The sequence below is a fragment of the Bos indicus x Bos taurus genome, chromosome 18, assembly GCF_003369695.1.
Source record: "Bos indicus x Bos taurus breed Angus x Brahman F1 hybrid chromosome 18, Bos_hybrid_MaternalHap_v2.0, whole genome shotgun sequence".
Lineage (NCBI taxonomy): Eukaryota > Metazoa > Chordata > Mammalia > Artiodactyla > Bovidae > Bos > Bos indicus x Bos taurus.
In genome coordinates, this window is record NC_040093.1 from 29,919,989 (window position 1) to 29,945,888 (window position 25,900).

At 41.6% G+C, this 25,900-nt stretch overlaps 1 protein-coding gene across 6 annotated transcripts in view; it reads right to left on the reverse strand.

The window, feature by feature from the left end:
* The window catches only part of CDH3 (cadherin 3), a 138,636-nt gene that overhangs the window by 96,988 nt on the left and 15,748 nt on the right, over positions 1 to 25,900 (reverse strand). For 3 of the 6 annotated variants that reach the window (XM_027516161.1, XM_027516158.1, XM_027516160.1), the window contains 2 exons: positions 19,474 to 19,573; positions 17,284 to 17,337 (listed from right to left, as the gene is read on the reverse strand). In XM_027516161.1, coding sequence (XP_027371962.1) covers positions 17,284 to 17,337; positions 19,474 to 19,573 — 154 coding nt within the window. Of the gene's footprint in view, positions 1 to 17,283; positions 17,338 to 19,473; positions 19,574 to 23,463; positions 23,664 to 25,900 lie in introns of those variants that run through there. The other 3 variants (XM_027516164.1, XM_027516166.1, XM_027516159.1) reach the window with 3 other exon arrangements.

Genomic DNA, 25,900 nt, shown 5'->3' on the forward strand with positions numbered 1-25,900 from the left:
CTCAATACATAAGACAAACACTAACAGACATAAAAGGAGAAATTGACAGTAACACAATAACAGTAGGAGACTTTAATACCCCACTCACACTAATGGACAGATCATCAAAACAGAAAATTAATAAGGAAATATAAGTCTTAAATGATACATTAGATGAGATGGATCTTATTGATATCTTCAGGACATTGCATCCAAATGCAGAAGAATACACCTTCTTCTCAAGTGCACATGGAACATTCTCCAGAATAGACCACATCTCGGGTCAAAAATCAAAACTCAGTAAATATAAGAAAATTGAAATTGTATCAAGCATCTTCTCCAACCACAATACTATGAGACTACATATCAATTACAAGAAAAAAACTGTAAGAAACACATGGAGATTAAACAACACGTTTCTAAATAACCAACAGGTTACTGAATAAATCAAAAGGGAAATAAAACAATTTCTAGAAACAAATGACAATGAAAACATGACAACTCAAAACCTATGGGATGCAGCAAAAGCAGTTCTAAGAGGGAAGTTTATAGCAATACAATCCTACAAGAAGCAAAATAAAACATCAAATAGACAACCTAACTTTACACCTGAAACAACTGGAAAAAGAAGAATAAAAACCCCCAAAATTAGTAGAAGGAAAGAAATCATAAAGATCTGAGCAAAAAGAAATGAAAGAATCAATAGTAAAGATTAGTAAAACTAAAAGCTGGTTCTTTGGGAAGATAAACAAAATTGACAAGCCTTTAGCCAGACTCATCAAGAGAAAAAGAGAAGAATCAAATCAACAAAATTAGAAATGAAAAAGGAGAGGTTACAACAGACAATGCAGAAATACAAAGGATTATCAAAGACTATTATGAACAGCTATATGGCAATAAAATGGATAACCTGGAAGAAATGGGCAGATTCTTAGAAAAGTTCAATCTTCCAACACTGAACCAGTAAGAAACAGAAATTATCAACAACCCAATAACAAGCCCTGAAATTGAAGCTGTGATCAAAAATCTCCCCCAAAAAACAAAAGCCCAGGACCAGATGGCATCACAGGAGAATTCTATCAAACATTTAGAGAAGAGCTAATGCCTATCCTTCTAAAACTCTTCCAAAACACTGCAGAGGAAGGAACATTTCCAAACTAATTCTACAAGGCCACCATAACCCTGATACCAAAACCAGAAAAAGACAACACACAAAAAGAAAACTACAGGCCAATATCACTGATGAACATAGATACAAAAATCCTCAACAGAATTTTAGCAAACAGAACTCAGCAACACATCAAAAAGCTCATACACCATGATCAAGTTGGGTTTATTCCAGGAATGAAAGGATTCTTCAATATACGCAAATCAATCAATGTGATACACCATTTTAACAAACTGAAAGATAAAATCATATGATAATCTCAATAGATGCAGAAAAAGACTTTGACAAAATTCAGCACCCATTTATGATTAAAACTCTTCAAAAAAGGGCACAGAAGGAATCTACCTCAACATAGTAAAAGCCATATATGATAAGCCTACAGCAAACATTATACTCAATGGTAAAAAACTGAAAGCATTCCCCCTAAGATCAGGAACAAGACAAGGGTGTCCACTTTCACCACTATTATTCAACATAGTTCTGGAAGTCCTAGCTAGAGAAATCAGAGAAGGAAAAAAAAAAAAAAAGGAGTCCAGATTGGAAAAGAAGTAAAGCTATCACTGTTTGCAGATGACATGATACTGTACATAGAAACCCCTAAAGATAATATCAGAAAATTACTACAGCTAATCAGTGAATTTAGCAAAGTTGCAGGATACAAAATCAATCCACAGAAATCACTTGCATTTCTACATACTAACAATGAAAAATCGGAAAGAGAAATCAAGGAATCAATCCCATTCACCACTGCAACAAAAAGAATTAAATATCCAAGAATAAACTAACCTAAGGAGACAAAAGAACTGTACACAGAAAATTATAAGACTCTAATGAAAGAAATCAAAAGTGACATAAACAGATGGAGAGATATTCCATGTGCTTGAGTAGGAAGAATCAATATTATGAAAATGACTATACTACCAAATGCAATCTACAGATTCAATGCGATCCCTATCAAACTACCAATGGCATTTTTCACAGAACTAGAACAAAAAATTTCACAATTCATATGGAAACACAAAAGATCCCAAACAGCCAAAGCAGTCTTAAGAAAGCAGAATGGAGCTGGAGGAATCAACCTTCCTGACTTCAGATTATAGTACAAAGCTACAGTCAACAAGACAGTTTGGCACTGGCACAAAAACAGAAATATACACCAATGGAACAAGATAGAAAGCCCAGAAATAAACCCATGCACCTATGGGTACCTTATTTTTGACAAAGGAGGCAAGAATATACAATGGGGCAAAGACACCTCTTCAATAAATGGTGCTGGGAAAACTGGACAGCTCCATGTAAAAGAATGAAATTAGAACCCTTCCTAACACCATACACGAAGATAAACTCAAACTGAACTCAAGACCTAAATGGAAGACCAGAAACTTTAAAACTCTTAGAGGAAAACATAGGCAGAACACTCAATGACATAAATCAAAGCAAGATCCTCTTTTACCCACCTCCTAGAGTAATGGAAATAAAAACAAAAGTAAACAAGTGGGACCTGATTAAACTTAAAAGCTTTTGTACAGCAAAGAAAACTATAAGCAAGGTGAAAAGACAACCCTCGGAATGGGAGAAAATAATAGCAATGGAAACAACTGACAAAGGATTAATTTCCAAAATATACAAGCAACTCATACAACTCAAAGCCAGAAAAACAAACAACCCAATTAAAAAGTGGCAAAAAGACCTAAACAGACATTTCTCCAAAGCAGACATACAGATGGCTAACAAACACATGAAAAGATGCTCAACATCGCTCATTATTAGAGAAATGCAAATCAAAACTAAAATGAGATATCACCTCACACAGGTCAGAATGGACATCATCAAAAAGTCTACAAATAATAAATGATGGAGAGGGAATGTGGGAAAAGGGAACACTCTTGCACTGTTGGTAGGAATGTAAATTGATACAGCCACTATGGAAGATGGTATGGAGATTCCTTAAAAAGGCAAAAATACAATTTCATGAGACAAAGCAAGCATCAGAGCCTGATTCAGACTCAGACATGATAGGGATGTTGCAATTATCAGACCAGGAATTTACAACAATTATGCTAAGGGCTCCAATGGATAAAGTAGACAGTATGTGAGAAAGATGGGCAACATAAACAGAGAGCTGGAAATTCTAAGAAAGAACAAAACAGAAATCCAAGAGATCAAAAACACTGCAACAAAAATGAAGAATGCCTTTGGTGGGCATATTAGTAGGCTGGACACAGTTGAGGAAAGAATCCCTGAGCCTGAAGATATTTCAGTAGTAACCTCCAAAACTGAAAAATCAAACAATGAGAAAACAGAATGTAATAATGAAGAACCGTGGGACAGTTACAAAAGGTGTCACATATGTGTAATGGGAATATCAGAAAGAGATGAGAAAAATGAACAGAAAATATTTGAAACAATAATGATGGAGAATTCCCTCAAATTAATGTCAAGACACCAAACCACAGAGCCCGTAAGCTCACATAATATCAAATAGGATAAATGTTGCCCTACTCCCACACTTCACTAGGCATATCATTTTCAAACTATGGGAAGTCAAAAAAAGAAAAATCCTGAAAGAAAAAAGAAGGGGGGAAAATTACCTATATAGGATCAATTAGAGACCATTTAAACAAGAAAAAAATGGAGTGAAATTGCTAAAGTGTTGAGAGAGAAATTTCACCAACTCAGAATTCTATACCTTGTGAAATTATCCTTCAAAAGGAAAGGAGAAATACAGATTTTCTCAGACAAAAATCTAGAGAATTTGTTGCCAATACATCTAACTATATGTTGTCTATAAGAAACCCACTTTAAATGTAAAGACACATATAGATTAAAAGTAAATGGATGGATAAAGATATACCATACTGACACTAATCAAAAGAAAGCAGTGGCAGCTATACTGATTTTGGTCTTCAGAACAAGGATAGTTATCAGGGATAAAGAAGGGCATTGAATAATGACAAAAGGGTCAATTCTCCAAGAAGACATAACAGTCCTTACCATGTAGATGCCTAACCACAGAGCATCAAAATGTGTGAGGCAAAAACTTATAGAACTGTAAGGAGAAATAGATGAATCCACTATTACAGCTGGAAACTTCAACAATCCTCTATCAGAAATAGACAGATCCAGCAGGCAGAAAATCAGTAAGGACATAAACTCAACAACACCATCAAACACCATCAATATAGACTACTTCACCCTCCAACAGCAGAATATATATTCTTCTCAAGCCCATATGAAACATTCACCAAGACAAACCACATTCCAGGCTATAAAATATATCTCACTAAAATTAAAAGGACAGAAATCATACAATGTCTGCTTTCAGACTTCATGGAACTAAACACAAAATCAATAACAGAGAGATAGCTGGAAAATCCCCAAGTACTTGAAGAAAAAACAATACACTTCTAAATAACACACAGGTCAAAATTCAAGATAAATTTTAAAACATTTTGAACTAAATGAAAATACAATTTATCAAAAGGTGTGGGATGCAGCAAAATGCATGTTTAAAGGGAACTTGTAGCACTGAATCATGTATTAGGAACTTGGAGCACTGAATCATCCATTAGAAAAGAAGATTTCACTTCAATCCTCTAAGCTTTCACCATAGGAAACCAGAAAAATAAGGAAATTATTTCCTTTTCTTTCGGCCATGCCATGCTACATGTGAGATCTTACTTTCCCAACCTGGGATTGAACATGTGTCCCCTGCAATGGAAGTGTGGCATCTTAACCACTGGACCACCAGGGAACTCCCTAAGAGAAAATAAAACTCAAAATCAGGACGAGAAAAGAAATGGTAATTAGGGCAGAAATCAATGGAATTAAAAACTGCAAACCAATAAAGAAAATCAACAAAACTAAAAGCTGGTACTTCGAAAAGATCAACAAAATCAGTAAACCTTTAGCTAGACTAAGAAAAAAAAAGAGAGATAAAAATTTCTAATATTAGAAATGAAAGAGGGAATATCACTATAGATCCCCAGGACATTAAAAATAATCAAGGTATACTATGAACAACTCAATGTCTACAAATATGATAACCCAAATGAAATGGACCAATTTTCTGAAAGATACAATCTGTCAAAACTCACACAAGAAGAAGTAGACAATCTAAATAGACCTCTATCAGTTCAAAAAATTGAGTAAACGATGAATAACCTTTCAAAACAAAAAGCATCAGACCCAGATGGATTCACTACTGAATTCTACCAAACGTTTAAGGAAAAAATTATACCAGTTCACTACAATCTCCCTCAGAAGACCAAAGCAAAGCGAATACTTCCTAACTCATTCTATGAAAACAGTATTAATCTAATACCAAAACCAAACAAAGACATTAAAGAAAAGTACAGAACAATATCTCTTATGAACACAGATGCAAAAATCCTCAACAGAACAATAGCAAATTGAATCAAATAATGTATAAAAATTATACATCATGACCAATTGGGATTTATCTCAGGTATACAAGGCTGGTTCAACATTTGAAAATCAATGTAATCCATCACATCAACAGGTTAAAGAAGAAAAATCATATGATAATATCAATAGATGCTGAAAAAGCATTTGGCAAAGTTCAACACAAATTCATGATAAAAGTTCTCTGTAAACTAGGAATAGTGGGGAACTTTTTCAACTGAATAAATAATTATCTACAAACCTCCTGAAGTTAACATCATGCTTCATGGTAAGAAACTTGAGGTTTTCCCACTAAGATCAGGGACAAGGTAAATGTCCCCTCTTACCACTGCTTTTCAACATCATACTAGAAGTCCTAAATAATGGACTAAGGTCAAAAAAAGGAAGTAAAAAGGATGCATACTGAGAAGAAAGAAATAAAACTGTTTTTGTTTACAGATGACATTATCATCTATGTAGAGAATTAGAAAGAATCAAGCAAAAAATTCTGGAAATAATAAGTGATTATAGCAAGGCTGCAGGGCACATGGTTATTATTTTTTAAAAAGAAAATCACTTTCTAATATATTAGCAATAAACAAGTGGAATTTGAAACTAAAATCACAATACCACTTACATTAGTATCCCTCAAAATGAAATACTTAGGTATGAGTCTAACAAAATAGTACAAGGTCTAAATGAAGAAAACTACACAATTCTGATAAAGGAAATCAAAGTTAATAAATGGAGAGAAGTTACACGTCCATGGATAGAAAGATTCAATACTGTCAAAGTGTCAGTTCTTCCCAACTTGATCACTAGATTCAATGCAACCCTTATCAAAATCCCAGCAACTTATTTTGTTAACACTAACAAACCTCTCTAGAGTTTATATGGAGAGGCAAAAGACCCAGGACGGCCAACACAATACTGAAGGAGAAGAACAAAGTTAGAGGACTGACACTACCCTACTTAAAGATTTATTATTAGCCTGCAGTAATCAAGACAGTGTGGTACTAGCAAAAGCACAGACAAATAGATCAATAGAACAGAACAGAGAGCCCAGAAATACACCCACAGAAATATAGTCAACCAATCTTTGACAGAAGAGAAAAAAAATACAATGGAGAGTAATAGTCTTTTCAACAAATAATGCCAGAACAACTGAACATTCACATGGAAAAAAAAAAAGCATATAGATACAGACTTACACTGCTCACAAAAATTAACTCAAAATAGATCACAGACCGTAAAGATAAAACACAAAACTATAAAAACTAGTAGAAGATAACATACGAGAAAATCTAGATGACCTTGGGTATGGCAATGACTTTTTAGATACAACACCAAAAGCACAATCTCTGAAAGAAAGAACTAATTAGCTGGAGACTTCATTAAAATTAAAAACTTCTGCTCTGTAAAAGACACCTTTAAGAAAATGAAAAGACAAGTCACAGACTGTGTTTGCAAAAGATGTATCTGATAAAGGACTGTTAACGAAAACACACTTAAAATTCAACAACAAGAAAACAAATAACCCAATTAAGAAAAGCACAAAAGATCTGAGAAGACAGAAAGTAAGCATATGAAAAGATGCTCCACATCATGTCATGAGGGAAACGCAAGTTAAAACAATGAAATACACACCTATTAAAATGGCCAAAATCCAGAGTGCTGTACATTAACTGCTGACAAGGAGCAACAGGAATTCTCATTCATTGCAGGTGGAACCCTATGGGCAGGGAAGTCTGGGAAGCGTAGGATTTAGCTTTCCTACATCAACAACTAGAAGAGGGTGAATGACCCAGGTGGAGAGAGCCAATCCATAGTATTCACTTCACCCTCCACAGAGGCGTTACCAAATTTCACTCCCAGCAACATAGGATCTTAGCAATACTTTGAGCTTTGCCAATTCAGTAAATGAAAAACATCACCTTATTGTTTCAATTAGCACTTCTTCCCAGGTGGCTTACTGGTAAAGAATCTGCCTGCCAACACAGGAGACAGCTGATTTGATCCCTGGGTCGGGAAGATTCCCTGGAGGAGGAAATGGCAACCCACTCCAGTATTCTTGCCTGGATAATCCCAGGGACAGAGGAGCCTGGTGGGCTACAGCCCATGGGATCTCAAAGAGCCGGACACGACTTGAGTACATCTCTTCCTTTGGGAGAAGTTGAGTATCCTCTTACAGACCACTACAATGTGCACCTCTGTGAATAGAATTCATTGGGAGTACTGCCCTCTGCTGCTGTGCAACATGGTGAGCCTGTAATACAGTTACATACAATTTTAATTTCCTTTTGTGAATTCTTTAGATCCTATGCCCACGAACTGGCTCCCCCCACCCCAAGATATATTTAACTGAAAACATACATTAGGGCCTGACCATATTGCATCTTCAGTGTCACAGATTTCCAAACCTACCCCTCAGTGTAGGTTAATTTTGTGTCAACATGCCTGGGCTAAGGGATGCCCAGATAGCTGGCAAAACATTACATCTAAGTGTTTCAGGAATGGATTAGCATTTATACCAGAATGAGTGAAAAAGACTGCTTCATCAATACTGGACATTATCAAATCCACTGAAGGCCTAAATAGAACAAAAAGGCAGAAAAAAAGTGAATTTGCTTTCTGCTTGAGCTGGGACATCCATCTTCTCCTGCCCAGGAACACCTGCACTCCTGGTTCTTGCCTTTGGACTTGGACTAAGACTTCTACCGCTACCCCTTCTCCTCCGCCAGCGCTCTGGGTTTGGACTGGTACTACATCTCCAGCTTTCCTGAGCTGACTTCTCAGTCTCCATAATTACATGAGCCAATCCCTCACAGTAAGTCTCGTTCTATATGCCTATATCCACCCTATTGGTTCTGTTTCTCTAGAGAACCCTGACTAATACACCTAATCACCACACTTTTCTCCCTTTTTTTCTTCCTCCCCAGGGTTGGTCCTGGTGAAGGATAAGGGAGGAATAACCTCAACTTGAAATGTCACAAGCATTTCAAGCTCTGGAGCTCTAAGAACTTTAAGTTGCATTCAAAGTGCTTCTCCCAAACAGTTTACATGAAATCCTCTTTTGCCTCCTGCCTGCTGCGGATTTAGTAATGAATTCTGCTGGACGGACCCATGAGGACACAGCGTGCCTAGTAAGCTGGATGGCCTTTCCTGCCTGCTGGGCTTGCGTTCTTGAGGTTTATAATGTCTTCTCGGTGAATAATAGCCTCGTGTTCATGCCAAGGCCTTTTCGTCTTTGCTGACCAAAGAAGATGGAAGCCTGAGATCTCAAATTCATCAGCAGGCCTTTTAAAACTGGTCAATCAGGCCACATGGAGCCACAGAAAGTACAAGCTGCTGATGCAGAAGGACCCAAGCACTCAGAACACACCATTTGCCTGGAAGTGTGGGGCTGAAATTTTTTTCTCTGTAAAATGTCCAGTTGCTAAGGGGCTTCAGATGCTCAGTGGCAGGGCCAGCGAGCAAGGAGTGTACTTAACAGACTTCCCTCTAAGCTCTGATCTGATGCATCAGATTCCATCGTTAGATATTCATTTCTTTGGCCCAAATCTCCCCACAGTAACCCAGCAGTCTCTCCTGACTTGCTGATTATTTTTCACTTGATCAGTCTCAAAGCATCCTAGTCATTTTTAACCCCTTCCTCTTGGTCCCCTCCTCCCATCCCCCATCCAATTAATGATGGAGGTGCCTTGATTATTCCTTCAGTGTGTCACTGGGGAAGGTCTACTGGAGTGGGAAAAGTACTGGTTGTGTGACCTTGAGCAAGTGATTCACTCTCTCTGAGCTTCAGTTTCTCCATCCGTAAAGTGGCACTAATACCATCCTACCTCATAGGGCTTTTTGTAAGGATGAAAAATAATTCATGAAAACACACACACACAATGCCATTTCCCCAGAAGCCTCTTCGGTTGGCTAGTGTCAAGCCTAGTGATTTATAAGACCCTTTGCATATATTATAGGACACACAAATAATACATGGTTTTATAAAAATGAGATCAGAGTTCATCTTTTGAAAAGAGAAATGTGGCCCAAGTTGTTTTTCTCCTTTCTGTTCCCTGCTCCACGACCCTAATTCAGGCCATTACTACTTTCTACAAAAGCTTCTTAATGGCCCTCTCTATAACCATCTCCCCCAACCCTGTCCCATGTGAAGTTTCCCTCTCTCTAAAACATCCTCTCCCTCACTGATGCTGCTCAGGTAATTTTTCTAAAACAATCTATAGATTAGAACCTCCTCATACTCAGACACCTTCAATGGCTCCCACTGCCTTTGAGTGTTAAGTCTAAACTCTTTAGCCTGGCAGTGAGGGTCTCTCCTGAACTGACCTAAATCTCATCCAGTTCAGCAAGCATTTCCCCAGGGCCCATTATGTGCCAGCCTCAAGCTTAGCACAGGGATGGGGATTTGAGGCTTAGACATAAGCCTCAAATTGCCTACATTTGTTGGATCATGGAGAAAGCAAGGGAGTTCCAGAAAAACATCTACTTCTGCTTCATTGACTATGCTCAAGCCTTCGACTGTGTGAATCAGGACAAACTGTGGAAGATTCCTCAAGAGCTGGGAGTACCAGACCACCTTACCTGTCTCCTGAGAAACCTCTATGCAGGTCAAGAAGTGACAGTTAAGAACCAGACATGGAAGAACTGACTGGTTCTTTTCCAAGTTGGGAAAAGAGTATGACAAAGCTGTATATTGTCACCCTGCTTATTTACCTTCTATGCAGAATACACCATGTGAAATACCAGGCTGGATGAATCACAGGCTGGAGTCAAGATTATCAGGAGGACTATCAACAACCTCAGATATGCAGACGATACTAGTCTGATGGCAGAAAATGAAGAGGAACTAAAGAGCCTCTTGATGAGGGTGAAAGAGGAGAGATCATGGCATCTGGTCCCATCACTTCACAGCATATACAAGGGAAAAAAGTTGAAGCACTGATAGATTTTCTTTTCTTGGGCTCCAATCACTGCAGATGGTAACTACAGCCATGAAATTAAAAGACACTTACTCCTCAGAAGGAAAGCTATGACAAACCTAGATATCATATTAAAAAGCAGAGATATCACTTGGCCAGCAAAAGTCTGTATAATCAAAGTATGGTTTTTACAGTAGTCATTTTCAGATGTGAGAGTTGTATAATAAAGAAAGCTGAGCACCAAAGAATTGATGCTTTTGAACTGTGATGCTGGAGAAGACTCTTGAGAGTCCCTTGGACTCTAAGGAGATCCAATCAGTCCTAAAAGAAATCAACCCTGAATATTCACTGAAAGGACTGATGCTGAGGCTGAAGCTCCAATACTTTGGCCACCTGAGATAAAGAGCCAACTCACTGGAAAAGACCCTGATGCTGGGAAAGATTGAAGGCAAAAAAAGAGATGGTTAGATAGCATCACCAACTCAACAGACACAAATGTGAGCAAACTCCGGGAGATACTTATTGTAGAGGAGCCTAGTGTGCTGCAGTCCATGACTTAGCAATGAAGAAGATTTACTCAGCTCCACCACCTACTGGGGAGGGAGACAACGAACAGCTATTTTCTGTAAGGTAACAGTATGATAAAGGTAATCAATCCCAAGGAACTCTGAAAACTTGGGAAAGCACCTGTCTACCTGGTCATGTTCTCATCTCTCATCCAAACCCTCCCTATTCTGAGTCCTGCACGTATTAAGGCAATGTTTCACCCTCCAGGTGGGCAGGGCCTGTTGACTCAGATAATAACACTGAAAAAGCGTCTGCTGTCCATTATTGCTTTCATTGATTGCACCACTGCCAAGACCGCATACTCTTCAAGGACATCAACAGTACAACAGACAAATCAACTGATAGGCTCACCCAGTAGAACACTAAACAGTAATGGGAATGAATGGGCTGGAATGACAGTCAACATGGATGAATCTCATGGACATAATGTTGAGTGAAAGCATCCAGACACAGGGACTTCCCTCGTAGTCCAGTGGTTAAGAATCTGCCTGCCAATACAGAGGACATGGGTTTGATCCCTGGTCCGAGACGATCCTACATGCCGCAGTGCAATTAAGCCCATGCACCACAACTACTGAGCCCGCACTCTGCAACAAAGGGTAGCCCCCACTCGCCGTAACTTCAGGAAGTCCGGGCACAGCAATGAAGACCAAGTGTTGCCAAAAATAAGTAAATAAATAATTTGAAAAATGCTTAGCACACAGTAAATATTAAACAGATGTTTGCTAAGTCAGGATTCTTTCCTCTAGGATACTGGAGTCAGCCTCCCACTTCATTTCCTCTTTAAAGGGCTGTATTAGTTAACTGTTACTGTATAGTAAACCATCATGAAACTCAGTGGCTTGAAAAACAATTGCTCATGAGTTTGTGGGCCAGATGGGTGGTTCTGCTGCTCTGAGCAGGCTTGCTCATCTCACCTGGGCTCATTCATGTATCTGTAGTCAGTCAGCTGGCAGGTCAGCAGGTGGCTGGCGGGGCTAGGACGGTCTCATTCATGTCTGGAGTTGGCTGGCTTCTGTCTGGGCAGCAGGGGTGACTGGGCCATGATGATCCAGCAGTCTAGCCTGGGCTTGCTGTCATGCATGCAAGGCTTCTTGGGGCCTGAATGTGATCCACCATCACTTCTCCAGCACTCTATTGGCCAAAGTAAGACTGGTCCCTATTCAAGGCCTGGGGAACTAGACCCTACCTTTTATATGGAAGAGTAGCTAAGTCATATTATAAAGGGTATGGAGATGGGAGGGCTGAATGTGGCTAGTTTTGATATAAAACTAGCACAAGAGCATTGATGCCTGGTGTGGGGAGTTCGGAATATACTTGTCAGTTGAGGAAGTAGGAGTGTCGCCTCCCAGTTTTAAGGCCAGATCAGAGTGGATTCAAATGCCAGCTCCAGCAACCATCTGAGAGGCCTTTGGGTGACTTACTCCACCTCCCTGACCTTCGGTTTCCTCATAGGGTTGTTTTGAAGGTCAATCAAGAGAACACAGGGAAGGGGCTGAGCACAGGCCAGTGTACCTGACGCTCACAGAGTGAAGAGTCAACAACTAGAGCTCACCTCATCCTTAAAACACAGGGTTCATCCTGGGCTCTGCTGACTCCTGCCTCGGCTTCCCAAGGCTGAGAAGGAGATGGAAACCAGGCCATGTGGGAGCATGATTTCATATTGAGAACCATGAAATGTCAGTTACCGAGTAAGAGTTTCATTATAGTTCTTTGGGGAAAGAAGGAAGGAATGCGATCTGGTGGGCAGAAGGGAGGGGGCTGAGGAGGAGGATGGGAGCAAGAGAGATAGATGGAGGTCAAGAGGGAAACGCTGAGCCATTGGAAAGGAGTCTCCCCTCATCCCCTAAAAAATAACGTGAATGACATTTTTATTTGATGTTTTGTTTTTGCTCTGATTAAAAAATTACTGTGTGTTGACTTGACAGAGTTTTAAAAATGCACTGACCAAGAGCATTATGCTAAGTGAAGTAAGTCCAACACAGAACATGTGTGCTCACTTAGATGTGAAATCTAAAATCAAAACAAAAAACCCAAACTCACAGATACAGAGAACAGATGGATGATTGCCAGAGGTGGGGGGTGGGTAAAATGGGTGAAAGGGGTCAAAAGGAGCAAACTTCCAGTGATAAATAACTCATGGGATGTAATATACAACATGGGGACTATAGCTAATTATACTATAGTGCATATCTGAATGTTGGTTAAGAATAGATCTTAAAACTTCTCATCACAAGAAAAAAATGTGTAACTATGTGTAGTGACTAAACCACCACCACCACATGTGGTGATGAATATCAACTAGACATGCTGTAGTGATCATTTAACAATATATGAAAGTGAAAGGCACTCAGTCGTGTCTGATTCTTTGAGACCCCATGGACTGTACAGTACATGGAATTCTCCAGGCCAGAACAGTGGAGTGGGTAGCCTTTCCCTTCTCCAGGGGATCTTCCCAACCCAGGTCTCCTCCATTGCAGACAGATTCTTTACCAGCTGAGCCACAAGGGAAGCCCAGTATATACAATATAACAATATATATATAGTTGTATATATACAAACAGCAAATCATTACGTTGTATAGCTCGAAGTAATATAATGTTAATGTCAATAAAAACAAAACAGAACAAAAGCAAAATACACAGACTCTTTCACTCCTAATCCCACCAACCGGGTATCAGCGGCTGATATTTACAAGAGCCTCAGTGTGTGTGCCCACACTGTCACAAATGCTTTGTATGCCCATGACTCTCGTGGTAACTCTAGGAGCTGGATGTCTTGGCCCCATTGCACAGGGGAGGGGCGGACGGGAGCACAGAGAATATAAATCACTCACCCAGGCCATCAGCTCTGGTGAACAGCAGAGCCTGGATTCCAATCCAAGCTACCTAGGGCCTGAAGTCTTGCATGTCCCCACAGGGCAAGGCACCACCTGGGCACGGCTGACACTTGGTGTATTTCCCTTTATTTTCTTTCACTTTCTGGAAACTGTACCACTACTTTATTACTTTTTCAAAGGCTATTTGAAAAACGAGTACTTGTTAGATGTGGCTGTCTTCCCCTTCCCATTTTTTTTTTCTGTAATTTGTAATTTTGATATATAGTCATCCCTCCATATCCATGGGTTCCCTAATGAAGGATTCAACCAACCACAGATTGAGAATATTTGGGGGAAAAAAAGTCCAGAAAGTTCCAAAAGCAAAACTTGAATTTGCCACGTGTCCAGCAACTACTTACATGGCATTTACATTGTATTAGGTATGATAGGTAACCTAGAAATGATTTAGCATATAGGAGGATGTGAGAATGGTGTTATATGCAAATACTGTGCCATCTTCTATAAGGGACTTGAACATCTGTGGATTTCGGTATCTACAGTGGTGGGAAAGGCAGGGAGTGATACTGGGACCAATCCCCTGTGAATACCAAGGGACAACTGTGACTTCAAACTTACAGAAGGGTTGAAAGATTAGTATAAAACACTCTATATCAACCAGTTGTTTACCACATATTTTCTCATTTTCTCTCTTCACATAATTATTTATATGTGTGTATGCATTTTTCTGAACAATCTGACATTAAATTGGAGACATCATGGTCTTTAACCCCTGAATGCTTCAATATGCATTTCCTAAAAACAAAGACATGTCCATTCATAACCACAGTACAAAGAGCAAACTCAGGACATTTAGCATTGTAGCAATATTATCATCTAATTTATGGTCCATATTTAAACTGTGTGTGTGTCTGTGTGTGTAATTTTTTTCCCAGTCCAGGATCTAAACCAGGATCCTGTATTGCAAGTAGCAGTCCTATCACTTTAGCCTCCTTTAAACTGGAATACAGTCTCAATCTTTGTCTTTTTCCTTTTTCTTTTAAATGAAGTATATATGATTTACAATATTGTGTTAGTTTTAGATGTACAACATAGCAAGTCAGTATTTTTGCAGGTTCTATGCCATTACAGGTTATTTCAAGATAATGGGCATAATCCGTGCTGCACCGTATATTTTGGCTGTTTTGAATAATGCTGCTAGGAATGTTTGTGTACAGATCTTGTAAGGACACATTTTCCTTCCTCTGGGGTATATACATGAGAATGGAGTTGCTGGGTCACATGGTAACTCTACATCTAGTCATTTGAGGGACTGGGAGTGTCCCTCAGTGGCTGTTCCATTTTATCTTCCCACCAGCAGTGTAGGAGGATTCCTTTCAAAACACTTCTACAAACAGAAACAACCCCAGAGATGGGCATCACTACTCTCATCTTCCCAACAAAGACTGAGGGGCAGAAAGGGGATGTGACTTCTCAGAAGACACCCTGCCGCAAGGACTAGGCTCCAATCCTGGGACTGCCCTCCTTCCTTCAGGAAACCTGACTTTTAGGCCAAAACAGTAGGTCTTTGAGAGGTGATGGGGTAAAGGGCAGAGAAAAGGAATCTGCAGATACCAAGCCTCACAATAGAGATGGAAGTTTCTGGTTTTAGGAATGGAGATATCAAAGCCACTTATGTTTTTGTTTTATTAGGCGACAGCCAGAGCCAGGTTCTGACTAATTAATGATGATCAAAGTGCTCTGGCAAGATGTGCTCTGCAAACACCAGCCATGAATTATTCACAACTGGGTCTTCTTAGCTGGAGGGGAGGAGGCTGCCAAGGAATAGAAAAAAATCAAGGTCCTCACTTCCCCCTCAGCTTGCATGAGCCTGAGCCCTCCTGCAGGACTCAAGTTTCTCAATCCAGAAAATGGGTCTAGATATGAGCTCTCATCCCTTTACATTCCTAGGCCAGGACTTGGCAACCTGAGTCCTGTTCCCATCAAGGCAGTACGTACCAAGCTGCCTCCAGCAAACAATAATTAATAATACCACACAAAGTTCAGGGGTGGACAAACATTTCCTATAAAGACCAGGTTTTTATTAGGTCTTTGGGCTAATTAAACACTTGTGCTTTGCAGGTGTGTCACAGCACTCACCCCTGCCTTTGCAGTGCAAAGGCACCACAGACAACACATAAATGAATGAAAGCAGCTGTCCCATGAAGTGTTCTTTGTGGACACTGAAATTTGACTTCTGTATAATTTTCACATGTTATAAAATATTCTTCTTTTGATTTTTCCCTACTATTTAAGAATATAAAAACCATTCCTAGCTCTTGGACTATATAATAACAGGTGTTGCCTCAAAATGTTAAACATAATTGCTGTTTAACTCAACAATTCTACTCCTAAGTATATACTGAAAATAAATGAAAATGTAAGGGACTTCCCTGGCAGTCAAGTGCTTAAGACTCCACACTTCCACTGCAGGGGATGTGGGTTCGATCCCTGGTCAGGGAACTAAGATCCCATATGCTACGTGGCCAAAAAAACAAAGTAGAAGAAAAACACAAATGTCCATCAACTGATGAATGGATAAACAAAATGCGGTATATCCAGTGAAATATTGTTCAACCATAAAAAGGACCAAAGTTTTATATACACATGTTACAATATGGATTAGCCCTGAAAACAGTCAAGCTTTCAAGAAAGCCAAGGCTCAGAGAAAGCACAGACAAGGACGCAGGTAACCAGTGGTGAGGTGTGAGCAGAACCAGGTCTTTGAAATCCTTGTCCAGTGCTTGCTGCAGCAGACTTTCCCAGAATTACATTCAGAAACCAAAGTATGTCACTCCTCAAAGCCCCAGGGAAGAAGAGATCTAGGGAGGAGATGCCTCCCTAGACCTGTCCCTCCCTCCTATGCCTCTGCATCATCCTTCCTGTTCCCCATGACACCTTCCTCCTCTCTGCCCCTGGGCTCCTCCCAGTTCTCTTCTCTCCTTTCCTTCCCAGAACCACTAAGCAAGGCTGTCCCTCCCTACTTCTTACTCAGGGTGCTGGGGAGGGGGGCAGTGGGAAGACTACAGGGAGGCTTCTCCAGAAATCCAGTCCATGTGACACATCTGGAAAAGGGCTCCAAAAGTGTGAGGAACAAGTCCAGGTCACACAGCAGATATGGAACATTTGAGTTCCTTGATATTTTTGAGAATGAAGAGAGAAGGTGTGGGGCAAGAATAGGGTTTGTGGTGAGCCAAGCTCCATCCCATTCCTGATTTTTCTCCACACAACACATACCCCTGCCCTGCTTCACACTTTCAAAGGCACTAACTACTACAATAAGGGCTTTTAAAAATATTAAAATACTGAGCGTAGAAAAAAACCAGCACCTGGATTCAAATCCTGGCTTCTTCACTCACCATCTGTGTGACTTCTGGCAGCTCATTTCGTATCTCTGACCTCAGTTTCTTTACCTATAATATGGGCATGATAACAGTACCGATTCAAAGAGTTGTGTGACAATGAAATGAGGCTATAAAAAGCACTAAAAACAAGTGCATGGCCCTAGCAAGCACTTAATGCATCATTGCATTTTCCCAGAGATTTCCTTCATACATTTTTTTTCCCTACAAAAATGAAATCATTCTGTATTCACAATTTTATAATGGATCTCACCCCTCACCTTAACTGAATTAACATCTTTCCATAGCATTAGAAATTTTCCTATAGAACATCTTTCTTCTTCCTTTTTTTTGGCCTCACTATGCATGGCTTTTGGGGATCTTAGTTTTCTGACCAGGGATCGAACCCAGGCCTTTAGCAGTGAAAGGAGAGTCCTAACCACTAGACCACCAGGGAATTACCTAGAACATCTTTCTTAAGATAGCATATGCGTATGTACTATTCCATTTCCTGAAGTGGGATCCTTAGTATGATCTTTGTTTTTCCATGACCAAACATGTTCTTCCTTGTCTTTGACCAATTACTGCTTCAGGGTAAATTCCTAGGGAATTGGCTGAGTCAAAGGGTGTGCAGGTGTTTTAGGCTTTCGGCCTGTAACTGTCAAACTGCTTCTAAGAGAAGTTCACAACTAGTTTGACTTCCATCAACTTGGAAAAGAAGGCTCCATGCTCTCCAAGGCCTTGTCTCCTCTTACCATTTAGAAACATCATTTCTAACTTGACCCAAGAGAAGTGCTATTTGCTGCCATATTTTGATCTGCAGCCCCAACTCTTCCTAATGGAACTCAATTCAGGCATCTGCTTAATCCTATGATTCTCTGGGTGGCTCTGGGCTGGTCATCAACTTCTCTGAACCCAGAAGTCTCAGCTATAATTCACAAATAAGTCCTCTCTCTCGCTTTTTTTTTTTTTCCTGCACCAGGTCTTACTTGCAGCATGTAGGTTCTCAGTTGTGGCATTATGGATCTAGTTCCCTGACCACAGGTCGAACCTGGGCCCCTGCACAGTCTTAACCACTGGACCACCAGGGAAGTCCCCTAAGTTTCCTACATAATATAATATATGTAAAAACTCAACTCCAAGTCACATTCCAATTATTTGAAACATGGCTGTAGCAGAAACAAGGATGGCATTTCAGGAGACCCCTGTAGGTAACTGTGGTGCACATGGGGAAACTGAGGCCTGGGATGTGGAAGTCTTCCCAATAAAAAATCAGAAATATCTTACAGAAAATGGGTGAAAACATGACTAGGCAATTTAGAGAGGAAATCTAAATGTGTGCTACTAGACAAAGAGATGTTCAAAGTCATTAGTTATCAGGAAAATGCCAGCAGAACAAAGAGAAACCAAGTCACAGAGTAGCAAACATTAGGAAGTTGGATAAAACCAAGTGTCACTAGGGTATAGGGAAATGGGGCTTTATACACCACAGCAGAAGCAGACTAAGACCGTGAAACCCAGCAATTCCATTTCTGGAAAAATATCCCAGGGACCTTCCCACCAGCCAAGGATGTTTACTGCATTTGCTGTCTGTGGAAGCTAAATAGTGTAGTGTTAGTGGCTCAGTTGTGTTCAACTCTTTGCGACCCCATGGGCTGTGGCCCATCAGGCTTCTCTGTCCATGGAATTCTCCAGGCAAGAATACTGGAATGGGTTGCCACTCCTTTCTCCAGATGATTTTCCCAACCCAGGGATCAAATCTGGGACTCCTGCACTGCTGATTCTTTACTGTCTGAGCCGCCAGGGAAGGAGAGAAATGCCCCTCACTGGGAGCAGATATGCAAAATAAGATGAAGGCATCTTATAGAACAATTATGCAGCAATTTAAAACAATGAAATAGACCGGGGCTCAACAAACAAAGGCCTGTGGGCCAAATGTGACACGTCACCTGTTTTTGTACAACTTCACTGGAGCTGAGAATGATTTACATTTTTAAATGGTGGAGGAAAAAAAAATATGTTGTGACATATGAAAATGAGTAAACATATTATCTCCCTTGACTCCTGTGGGTCAAGAGTTTGGGAATGGCTTGACTGAGTGTTTCTTACTTGGGATCTGTCATGAAGTTGCAGTTAAGATGTCGATGGGGCTGTAATCATCTGAAGGTTTGACTGGGGTGGGAGAATCACTCAAGATGGTTCACTTACATGGCTGGCAAGTTGGAACTGTTGGCAGGAGGCCTCAGTTCTTCTTAGACCACTCCATAGGGCTGCTTGAGCGTCCTCACAGCATGGCAGCCGGCTTCCCCTAGAGTGGGTAATCAAGGGCAGCAAAGAGGATACTGCGATATCATCCATCCCCGAGCCTTGGAATCTGCACACTGATATCTTTGCCAATAGCCTATTTGTTGAGTAGGGTATGCACTTGCATATAATTGCATAGAATTGCAATACAACTGCACTGTATTCAGTGCAATTCAGCAAATATTCAGCTCTCTTCAGGGACTGCTCAAAGATATGAATACTGGGAGATCTCACTGGGGGCCATCTTGGAGGCTGGCTAACACAGTAAGAAACACAATGTGACCTACAGTAGATCCTTTTAATTAAAAAATTAAATTCACAGTCACATAAGACAATACTACACACTTGACAAAGCTATGTACAAATTCAAAGGTATTTATTATAAACGGAATGGGGGAGGAGGGTAATGGGATTGGAGGGGAGGGATGACAAGAAATGAATGAAAGAGTGAATTAATAAAACCAGAGAAAAGCCTTGCACAAACCAACTAAGAGTGAGCTAGGAACTGAGAGGATTAATTCAATTCTCTTTACTCAAGCCCCCACCCTACTCTGTACCACTCCCACAAAGGGAAGAGAGATGAAGAAAACAGTTTCCTTGATTTCTTAGATCACAAGAACCCAGCCTCCCTCATTAAGCACCCCTTTCTCTGCCTGACACATATTATTCAATTCACGGTTGTCCCGCAGGGTTTCCAGAGTTCCAGTTCCTGGTTAAATAGAGATTTTTGCCTGCAGGAAGGGGTGTGGGGACCAGCAGAACAAGCCTGGGAAGAAAAGCCCTAGCTATTACCCAAATAGTGGTGCTGGTGCATTGCTCATCCCTCTTGCCAGGGTTCTTCCTTCTCTGGAGACAAAGGGCTTTCAGAGTGCAGAGGTCTGCAAATGCCCTGAGGTCCAGCGTGTGGGTGGTGGGAGAACTGAAACCCTCATTTCTTTAAAAATATATCTTGTGGCTCTAGGCCTTGTGATTTCTTTCATTTCTTTTAATCTTCGTAAGCTCACTATGCAAGAATTGTTATTTCAAGATACCCAGAGAAGTTACATTGTTTTTAACTGTTTTACCTTCCTGTAAAGTCATTCATTCATTCATCCAGCAAATACTTATGGAGAACCTACTATGTGCCAGTACTAGCCATACAGCAGTGAACAAAGCAGGCAAAGCCCCTGTCATAAGGGCGTGGAGGAGTAGTAGGAACAGACATTAGACAGTATACAAACAAAAAATATAATACGTAAACTAAAATCGGCCAAAGAGACAAAAAGTCATTGTGTTATTAGGGAATCCTTGTATTTGAACTGAGACCTGAAGGGTAATAAGGAGTTAGCCCAGTGAAGAGATGTTTTGGAGGAAAAATAGCAGGTGTAAAGGCCCTGAGGTAGGAATAAACTTGTGTTGGAGGTGATTAGGAAGGCAGGCAGGACTCATATCAGAGACGTTATGGTAGTTCTTTGTCTAAAGAACTTGGGCTTTATTCTGAGAGCGTCATATACAACTGACTCCACCATAATTAGTCACATGACCTTGGCCAAATTACTTCACTCCTCTGAGCTTAGTTTACCTATCTATAAAGTGGGTAATATTCAGTTAGCCAAAAAAGTTCCTTCAGTTTTAAAGTAAAAACAAAGGACACATTTTCCATTTTCACCAAGAACTTTATTGAACGTATTCACCATTTTGTTCTACTACCTTCTGCCATTTTTCAGGCAACTTCATAATCCCATCTTCCCAGAACTTTTTGTCTTTTTGAGCAAAGAACTGGTCCAGGTGCCTTTTACAGTCTTCCAGGGAAATGAAACTTTTTCCATTAAGAGAATTTTGTAAAGAACGAAATAAATGGAAATCCGAAGGTGCAATGTCTGGTGAATACGGCGGATGAATCAGAACTTCCCAGCCAAGCTGTAACAGTTTTTGCCTGGTCATCAAAGAAACATGTGGCCTTGCATTATCCTGATGGAAGATTATGCGCTCTCTGTTGACTAATTCTGGACGCTTTTCATCGAGTGCTGCTTTCAATTGGTCTAACTGGGAGCAATACTTGTTGGAATTAATCGTTTGGTTTTCTGGAAGAAGCTCAAAATAGAGGACTCCCTTCCAATCCCACCATATACACAACATCACCTTCTTTGGATGAAGACTGGCCTTTGGTGTAGTTGGTGGTAGTTCATTTTGCTCACCCCACCTTCCCTTCTGTTCCACATTATTGTACAGTATCCACTTTTCATCGCCGGTCACAATTTGTTTTAAAAATGGAACGTTTTCATTACGTTTAAGTAGAGAATCACACGTGGAAATACGGTCAAGAAGGTTTTTTTCACTTAAGGTACGTGGGACCCAAACACCAAAGCGATTAACATAACCAAGCTGGTGCAGATGGTTTTCAACACTTGATTTAGACACTTTGAGTATGTCGGCTATCTCCCTTGTGGTATAACGTTGATTGTTCTCAATTAATGTCTTGATTTGACTGCTGTCAACTTCAACTGGTCTACCCAACCGTGGGGCATGGTCCAGTGAGAAATCTCCAGCACGAAACTTTGCAAACCACTTTTGACACGTTCGATCAGTCACAGCACCTTCTCCATACACTGTACAAATCTTCTTTTGTGTTTCAGTTGCATTTTTTCCTTTCTTGAAATAATAAAGCATAATATGTGGGAAATGTTGTTTTTTTTCTTCCATCTTCAGTATTAAAATAGCTACACAAAAATTCACCAATTTTGGTTAAGTTTTTTTTTTTTTTAACGCATGCTAATATGACAGCTATCGCAATACAATCTAACAAAATTGTTTCCAATGAAGCTAAAGACAACTAAGCACTACTAGATCAATCTTGCAGAAAAAACCAAATGAACTTTTTGGCCACCACATCTTAAGATTCCCATGATGAAGGAAATCAATTACTGGTATTTGCAGAAGGCAATGGCAACCCACTCCAGTACTCTTGCCTGGAGAACCCCAGGGACGGGGGAGCCTGGTGGGCTGCCGTCTATGGGGTCGCAGAGTCGAACACGACTGACGGAACTTAGCAGCAGCAGACAAGGGGTAGAAAAAATGGCTTCAGTCGATCTGAGTTACTCCAGTTTTCTCCATCTTCTGCTACTCTGCGACCCCACCTACCTACCCTTTCTCCTCCTACCGCCCGGAACACCAAAGCCCCTTCTTTTATAGCTCTGCTTGAGGTCTCCCTCTATACTGGATTTCCCTTCCACCAGCCCCCATCTTTTTCCACCCTCTCCCTTGAGCCCCTCCTCCTCTCGCTTGAATTTGAGCTACAAACACTTCCTATTTCTAGCCCCGCCCACTTTCTGGGACACCTCTATCGACTTCTCTCTTTTCCATCCCTCCTCCAAACTACGCTCCCCACTCCCCCCACACACACTTTCTCTCGGACATCTCACCAAGCTGTTTAACCCTTTCTCCTATCTTCCAAGAAAACTACTCTTTAAACTGCCTTCCTCCACCCACCCTCACCAGTCCCGAAACAGTCTTTGCAAACTGTTCACTGCTCCCAAAGTTTACTCTTGAAACGTTATTCCTTTACCACCCTCATCTTCCAAATCGTTCCCTATTTGCCCCAATTCTTAAGTACTTAGCTCCTCAGGACCCAACTCCACCCCACTCTTCTCCGGTCTCTCATTCCACCCACAAAAGAAGCTGGATTACGGTCCGGACAGTCTCTTCCTTCCAGTCACCCTCCCAACTACCGCTCCCAGCAGCCTCTCCCTCCACCACTTAAAACGTCCCCTCGTAAGAACCTCACAGTCCTACCTTCCGCTAAGTCCCCTCTCTGATGTTCCCGCTACTTCCTGGGTTCCAGGTCTCCCCGACTCTCGCAAGCATCACGCGCAGGGCTCCCTCCCCACCCAGGGAAGAGCCCTTTCCCGCACATACCTCGAGGTTCTGGCCCGCGCCGCCCCTTTCTCCGTCCTCCGCCCGCACTTGGCCACTCTTTCCCTGTTTCTCCTGCTCCGTCCTGTTCGCCCCCTTCCATTTCTCCGCCTTCCGACTCAAAGCCACTCATTTCCTACTCCACAAAGGCGGGGGGGGGGGGGGCCTCCCTACCCCAGGGGTCCCTCTGGGGCGCCCCTACTTCTGCGCACTTCCAGCCGTGCGCGAGCACTTCCGGGGCAAAGCACGCGAGGGCGTGCACGTGGGGCCGTGGCGCAGAGGATAGCGCCTAGTGTCAAATGCACCAGCTGTAGAGCTGGGGAAGGGGCGTGGGGAGCTGGGATGCGCCGGGGATGGGGAGTGATGGTGTATGGAGTTCGAGCGGATGCAACTTGCGGTGGGGCTAGTGGTTAGAAGAGTGGTTGACATGCTGGACTAGTCGTGTCAGAAGCTCTGGGTTCTCCCTGTCCCATGAGTCCCACCGCCACTACCGTAGTTGAGTCTGATCTGCAAACTTGGCATGCAATAGAGATAGAGATGTTTGCCAAAATGCAGGTTCCAAGGCCCCGGCCCCAAAAGACAAATTCTGGAGCCATGGAATAGGACCTAGAATCCTGCGTTTTTTAAAAACCATTTTCCGATATTTTGATGCAGAAGTCTGCGAAACTGAGACTCAAAAGACTGTCAACATTCCTTGCTTCCTTAGACTGGTCGTGGTATTTATTCTCTTCTACACCAAACTCATCCCTACCCCTCAGAAACCTCACACACAAAATACAAAGGAGACCTTAGTTCTGCCTAGAATACAACTGGTCAGCTCCATGTGGCTCCACTCAAACGCGCACTCCCAGTTAGAGAATGAGGTTATAGTCAGTCTTCTGCTCCAAGATCAAGTTTTAGATTCTCGTCCCTCTTTTCCTGGACCACTTCCTTCAGCAAGTTGGCAGGACTGCTAGAAGTCTGGGTGATGCTCTATGTCTTGATATTTTAAATATTTTTTTGCTGAATTTTGATAGAACCTGTGTGTGCCATGAAAACATTAGTTGAATATTTAGAAATAAACGTCCGTTGGACTTCCTGACTGTCCAGTGGTTAACGCTCTTTTCCCTTAATGCAGGGGGCCAAGGTTCCATCCCTGGTCAGGGAACTAGATTTCACATACCACAACTAAGGGTTTGCATGGATCTAAATAACCAGAAACTAGCTCTCAGGGCCCGGAGAAGGCAATGGCACCCCACTCCAGTACTCTTGCCTGGAAAATCCCATGGACGGAGGAGCCTGGAAGGCTGCAGTCCATGGGGTCGCTGAGGGCCGGACACGACTGAGCGACTTCACTTTCACTTTTCACTTTCCTGCATTGGAGAAGGAAATGGCAACCCACTCCAGTGTTCTTGCCTGGAGAACCCCAGGGACCGGGGAGCCTGGTGGGCTGCCGTCTATGGGGTCGCACAGAGTCGGACACAACTGAAGTGACTTAGCAGCAGCAGCAGCTCTCAGGGCCTCTATGCGCAAGGGATGCACCTGAGGGGAGGCGATCTGGAGTACCTGGCAATAGGGCAGATCAGCGTCAGCGATGTTAAGACGCATCCAGGCATCCCTGCAACAAGCTCGCCTGGTGCAAGTTCTGCAGCCTCCAGGGCACCCTCTTCGATGTGACACGCCCTCTGGTGGCCACAAACATGCTTGCGGCGTCCGGGAAGGGAGACGGACGGGACCCTGCAGCACTAGCTCTCACTGGGACCCGCTTTGGGAGAGTTCCCCACAAGGGCCGCGCCCCCGCAATCCCGACTTGTTCACCGAGGGACCAAACATTTTAGAGAACGCCAACTACGAGCCGGCACAGGGCAAAGCGCTGTACAGATATTAACTTAATCCTCACATAAATCCTAACAGGTAGCCTCATTTACGGAGAAAGCAATGGGATTTTCCAGGCAAGAGTACTGGAGTGGGGTGCCATTGCCTTCTCCTGCAGCAGCCTCATTTAAGAGTTTGCTACAGGTCACTCAGAGAGCAAGTCTTGACTGTTTTTAGTTGTATAAAATATATTTGTGTCTCCATTTTTTAAAGATTTTGCTATATACAGAGTTCTAGGTTGACAGATTCTTTAAACACAATGAAGACTTCATTCCTCATTCATAGGGCTTCCACAGATGCTATTGGGAAGTCAGAAGTTAGGTTTTTTCCCTCTAATTGCTTATTTACCTTTTATATTACTACTTTTTCACCATGATGTATCTGTCGTGGACTTACTTTTAGTTATCCTCTTTGAATTTCATTGGGTTTCCTGAATCTGTACTTTGGTATGTCTTTCATACACCTTTTTCTGTATTTTCCTTCTGGGAATCTGATTAAATCTATATTGATCTTTCTACCCAACAGCTTAAGGTATTTGTTTTCTGTACTTCTCTATGCACTAGTTTCTGAACAATTTATTCTCACC